Source organism: Triticum aestivum, chromosome 7B, assembly GCF_018294505.1.
Source record: "Triticum aestivum cultivar Chinese Spring chromosome 7B, IWGSC CS RefSeq v2.1, whole genome shotgun sequence".
Lineage (NCBI taxonomy): Eukaryota > Viridiplantae > Streptophyta > Magnoliopsida > Poales > Poaceae > Triticum > Triticum aestivum.
In genome coordinates this window covers 690,747,234-690,752,810 of record NC_057813.1, presented here as the reverse complement: position 1 = coordinate 690,752,810, position 5,577 = coordinate 690,747,234, and the positions used below count along the sequence as shown (strand labels likewise).

General features: G+C 48.2%; 1 protein-coding gene across 1 annotated transcript; it reads left to right on the top strand.

Annotated features, from left to right (window-relative positions):
* The first annotated feature begins 1,343 nt into the window (after positions 1 to 1,343).
* Positions 1,344 to 2,280, top strand: LOC123161606 (chaperone protein dnaJ 8, chloroplastic-like). Its single transcript, XM_044579426.1, has one exon. The coding sequence runs from the start codon at positions 1,399 to 1,401 to the stop codon at positions 2,131 to 2,133; it is 735 nt and encodes a 244-aa protein (XP_044435361.1). The 5' UTR covers positions 1,344 to 1,398; the 3' UTR covers positions 2,134 to 2,280.
* Positions 2,281 to 5,577: the final 3,297 nt, after the last annotated feature.

Below are 5,577 nucleotides of genomic sequence, written 5' to 3'. Positions count from 1 at the left end.
CTCTTAAAACGTATTATAAAAAGTTACAGAGAGAGCACTACATAAATCTGGTGTGTATATTTAGATCTCCCCATAAATCACATAAATGGTACAATCACAGTAGCTGGGAATAGATCACCTAAATGGTAGTACCACAATAGGGTTGCGGTCAAAGAATTTAAAGACCCAACAATATATTTGATGTCTATGGTTTGTTCAAAAAGAAGGGGACAATGTGTGTTTTCACCTCTCGACCATCCTTTGAGAAAGCCCATAGAAGGGTTGAGAAATAAGAAATTTAGGACATTTTCATGAGATTTTGAGAGATAGTGGGTGAGTTTGTTGATTCTGATGAAAAAAAAATGTATTTTTACAATAAAACACAAACAAATTTCAATTTTGATAATTTCAACAAAATGATCCATGATATATTTCATGGTTCTTCTAGAATTTCCCAAGAAATTGGACACCAAATAGTGTATATATAAACAACATTGTCCCTTTTTTTTCAGGCATTTGTTACGGTCGCCCTATGCTGATACCATATATAATTTTCTCTCTCAATCTCTACTAATTAAAAAGAACGTAAGGTTATTATTTCATCTTTATTCCGATGACCCTTTCATCCAACCTTCCCCTTATAATAATCAATCTCCTTAATTTACTTACATTTTGAGTCCATTCCATTTTTAATTTACTTATTAAACTTCTCACAAAATATAAGATAAATCATGGACTGAATTTAATAAATATTTATTTACACAATCCTATTAATATGGGCAGGTAAATCACAAGCTGACAGACAAGAATATTTATATCATCTTACAACGCACGTGCATTGTCCAAGTACTTAAGAAGAATTTAAGGTTTCACCTTTCACTTTCTTTCCACCACGCTTCATCCAACCTTTTCCCTATGATAGTCAATCACCTTAATTTACTTACCCGTTGAACCAATTTTATTTTAATTTACTTAAGAAATTTCTCATCAAAATATAAGGTAAATCACAGACATGATTTGATAAACATTTATTTACAATCACATTAATATGGTTAGGTAAATCACAAACTAATGTGCTAGAATAAAAAAAAGTGTAGTATATTTCCTAGTATTTTTTTGAAACTTTTCAATGTGTACCCGGTCAATTGTTGAGTGCTGAAAATTGTAAAACATGATTTTTTTTACATCACGTGAAAGCTTCCTATTCTTTCGAGACGGAAGGAATAGTACACACGCGGCTTGCGGCAAGGCAACGGAACGGATATGGACGCCGCGGTGTCCCCCTCCCTCGCCGAGCTTTTTGTCTGCAGCGAAACGTGCGAGCAACGGCAACGTGGGAAACACCGGCCAGCCCAAACGTGCCGCTCCTTCCGGCGAGCCGGCACCCCCAACCAACCGCAACCGCCTCCTCCGCCCTATATGAACCCACGCTCCACCACGCGGCAGACACATCCGCTCCAGGCCTCCAGCAATACACCATTCCAGCTCCACCACGCGGTCAACAGACGAAACAACACATCCGGATCCAAAACTCCCAGCCTCCCACAGCTCCGCCGCGGCTCATCCCCGTCGATCGACCTTGCGATCGATTCCGTTTCTTGCCGCGCGTGCGCGCACAGCACATCCATGGCTGTCGCCGGAGGAGGAGGAGGAATGGCGCTGAGCCTGCGGGCGCCGTCGACCTCGGCGTCGCCGGCGGTGGGGCGGCTGCGTAGGGCGGCGTCGTCGCCGGCGGTGAGGTGCGGGGCGACGCGGGAAAGGTGGCCGGCGGCGGCCCCGTACAGGGTGCTGGAGGAGGACCACTACCGCACTCTGAGGCTGCAGCCGGGGGCATCCAGGGGCGAGGTCAAGAAGGCCTTCCACCGCCTCGCGCTGCAGTACCACCCGGACGTCGTGCGCCAAGACGACGGCATCGACTTCGAGCGGATCAACGCGGCGTACCAGAAAGTGATGAGCAACATGCGGGAGGCGGAGGCGACGCTCGAGTACTGGCGCCGCCGCTACGGCCTCGCCGACGAGGACCTCGACCGCTACCGCCACTACCTCAACGAGGAGGACGAGGACGACTGGTTCTCCGACTTCAGAAGTCTCAAGGGCCGCGTGCACGGCCAACGGCCATTCCTGGCATGGCAGAGGCGGCAGCGCTGTAAATAATTTGTGAAACGTGGCTCTCTGCTTCTCTCCCCTGTTTTATTGTGGAGGGAAGAAACGTAGAAAGAAATTCAGGGTTCAAACAAAGTGTAATTGGAACATTTTCAATTTCCTTGTCAATACAATAAAACATAACAGGAGTTGATCTAGATTGTGGCTCACGATTAACGCCTCTTTCTATTTGGATTTCGAACAAGGGGACGCATCTTTCGTTTTCAGTGGTAGTGGCACACTGGCACTGACAAGTGGATGCTTGCAGCTGAAATGGATTCAGATCTTTGCTGTAAAATGCCATCCATTTCCAGTTTCTTGCAGGTGAAAATGAAATGCTACCACTGGGTGTTTGAGTTTGACCCTGCCTGCATCTTCTTCTGCAGCAACTGTTATCTTGTCTACCCACTTTGTGTTCTATGGGCCACACATCTAGTACAGAAAAATTGCCTTTATAAGAGTTTGTCATGTGATGCTACATGGGTACAAGATTTCAGGAATGCGGCTTGATTGGGACCCGAGGGGATATGTTGTTCAAGTAGTACTATATCCATATTGATTAGCCACGATGTGTTAACTATAGTTTTTCTTAGGGGACGTGTTAACTATAGTTGTCACTCACTGATTCATGTCAATTAGTGATAAATTCCCTCCATCCATCCAAGTTCACATCAATCAATGACTAATGCCTATGACGTGCAAAACCTTTGATCAGACATATGTCCAGCCAGGGTGATGCAATTTTATAAAATAACAAACTTTTTAAACCCATTTCCCGTTGGTATACCGCGTCGGGCCAAGTACATTATCAATCTTTGTTTTTATCAATCATTAGTACATCGAGTCTAAGGGATTTATGCTTTTATCGATCATTTTGTTAGCTTGACATTAGAGGAGAAGGTTACTCTATTTTATTCTAAGGTCGGAAAAAAATGAAGGACGCTTTTGAAATACCCTAACCTTGTTCCTTCAGAGTGAGGTCGAGGCACGAGGCATGGCGATGCAGCACGACAAGCCGTCTCGGTGAGGTACTGTTGGAAATATGAGCAATTTACCATATGATTTAATCCATAGAAATACCAGATAAAACATGAATATTATAGCAGAGATGGAACAAGTCATGCAATCTAACAGAGAGAACACAAATAGCATTTGCACATATGAACTAGAACAGAACATATGTAGAGCAGATACTAGAAGAAGAAACTGTAGTAGGTACTTGAATAAAAAGAACATGAACATGTACTGAGCTGCGGCAGTAGCAGTAGTGTTGGCGCTGACGTTGTCACCCATGTCGTCGAAGAGGCCGCCGACGGGGAAGAAGCCGTCATTCAGGAAGTAGTGGTCGGTGTCCGTGATGAAAAGGTTAGTAGTTACGTAGAGCGCTCCTCAAAAACCTTATCACCCTTCTCCCGTAGAGGACTCAAAGAGGTGGAGTTTGGAGGTCTACTGTCCCGACCTGCGGTGCACGCCGCAAGCCGGGATGGGAAAGATCGTAGCAGTAGCTCAGTGCTATGGAACTCGACGGCGTGAGGAAGGTGTTGTTTTGGTGTGTCTCTCTGGAGAGGAGCGACCTCTCTTTTATAGGCACATGATAAGGAGGCGAATAGGCAGCCACAGGAGGTGAAGCAAAAGAGCAGACAAAACGAATAGGCAGCAGCTGAAGGGTGCAACGTTCGTATTCAATCTCCAGTACAGAAAAACTTTTCGGCTCCCCTATGACCTTTCGTATATCAGTTGTGCGTGGCAAAAATTTAGACAACAGCTTGACTCATTCTCGCGCACGACGTGGCGCGGTGAGGCGGGCGACGGAGGAGGAGCGCGTGTGTATGTCTTTCTTGTTCTCATGTTCATATATGTGGGGAAATAACCTCCCTTATAAGGAGGTCCAACTCCTACTAGGTGAGCACTATGCGACTAAACTTTAGTCCCACCTCTCACTACAAAAAAAAGACACATCCGTGACATTTTGGGCCGAACGAATTTTTTTTCTGTCATACATATGACACTTCTATGACGATAATTGTGACAAAACCCGGTATCATCATAGATGTGGTGGGCTCCTATTTCTATGACAAAAAATCATGACAGAAAATGGGCTTTTCATCCTGGGCGGGCCGGAGACGCAGCTGCATGACATTCTTTGGGCCGTCCATGACGGAAAAAACTGTGTTAGAAGCGAGGGGGAGGAAAATTTCGGGGAGTTGCCGGTTACGGTGTGTGCGAGGCGTTGGCTCTAACTGAACCCGAGCGAGGCGCTGGGCTATAACTGAACCCGAGTGATTGCACTGCAGGCTACGCGTTACTGAACCCGAGGGATCGATCGATGGCTGTTAACTGAACCCGATGGAGCGATTCCTTCACTACTCCTGCTAACTGAAGCCGATCGATTGGATGAACAGTGAGCGTTGCGGGGGGGGGGGAGGTTGGATGAACAGTGAGCGGTGGCGTTGCCTCTGGATGAACAGGAACCCGTGGTGTGGAGGGCTGGATGAACAGTAGACAGTGGAGGGGTGGCCGTGGAGGGGTGGTTGAACAGGACCCCGTGGTGTGGAGGGCTAGATGAACAGTAGACGGTGGAGGGGTGCCCGTGGAGGGGTGTTTGAACAGTAGCCGGTTGAGTAGCGCGCGGTGGAGGCTGGATGAACAGGAGCCCGTGGAGGCTGGAGGAGGTCGACGGTAGCCCGTGGAGGTGGAGGAGGTCGACGGTGGAGATGAACAGTATCCCGTGGAGTCCCGTTTTGCGGTACACCACACCCCCTTCCCGTTTCGACGCAGTGCCCCAACACAAATCCGTTTCGTCCGTTTTGCGGTACACCCCTCCCGATGAACAGGACCCCCGTTTCGACCGTAGGAGGTCCGTTTCGTCCGTTTTGCGGTACGCCACACCCCTCCCGATGAACAGGACCCCCGTTTCGACCGTAGGAGGTCCGTTTCCTCCGTTTTGCGGTACACCGGGCCCCTCCCGGTCAACAGGACCCCCGTTTCGACCGTAGGAGGTCCGTTTCCTCCATTTTGCGGTATGCGCGACTAGGCGTTCGAGACCCCGCCCGTATGTACACATACGTGACCATATTTTCTTTCTTGCACCCTGGCCGCTGTATGTATGTGTACATGCTACGTGCACGCCTCTACTATGACACGTGCGCGCCTCTACTACGACACGTGCACGCCTCTACATCGACCAGTATGTATGTACACGTTCGCGACCAGGATGACAACACTACGTACGCTTCGACCAGGTGGGTCCCGACTGTCAGGCACTTCCTTGCCTGCGAAGATGTAGCTGGTGGGTCCCAGCAGTCAGGGGGGCGAATCGTTTTTTTTTCGGACGCACTTCCTAGCGTGCGAAGGTGTAGCTGCTGGGTCATAGCAGTCAGGGGGGCGAATCGTTTTTTTTTGCCCGGAAGCACTTCCTTGCGTCCGAAGGTGTAGCTGCTGGGTCATAGCAGTCAG

Excerpts from the sequence above, each read along its gene's own strand:
- LOC123161606 (XM_044579426.1), top strand. The coding sequence starts at position 1,399 with ATGAACCCACGCTCCACCACGCGGCAGACACATCCGCTCCAGGCCTCC.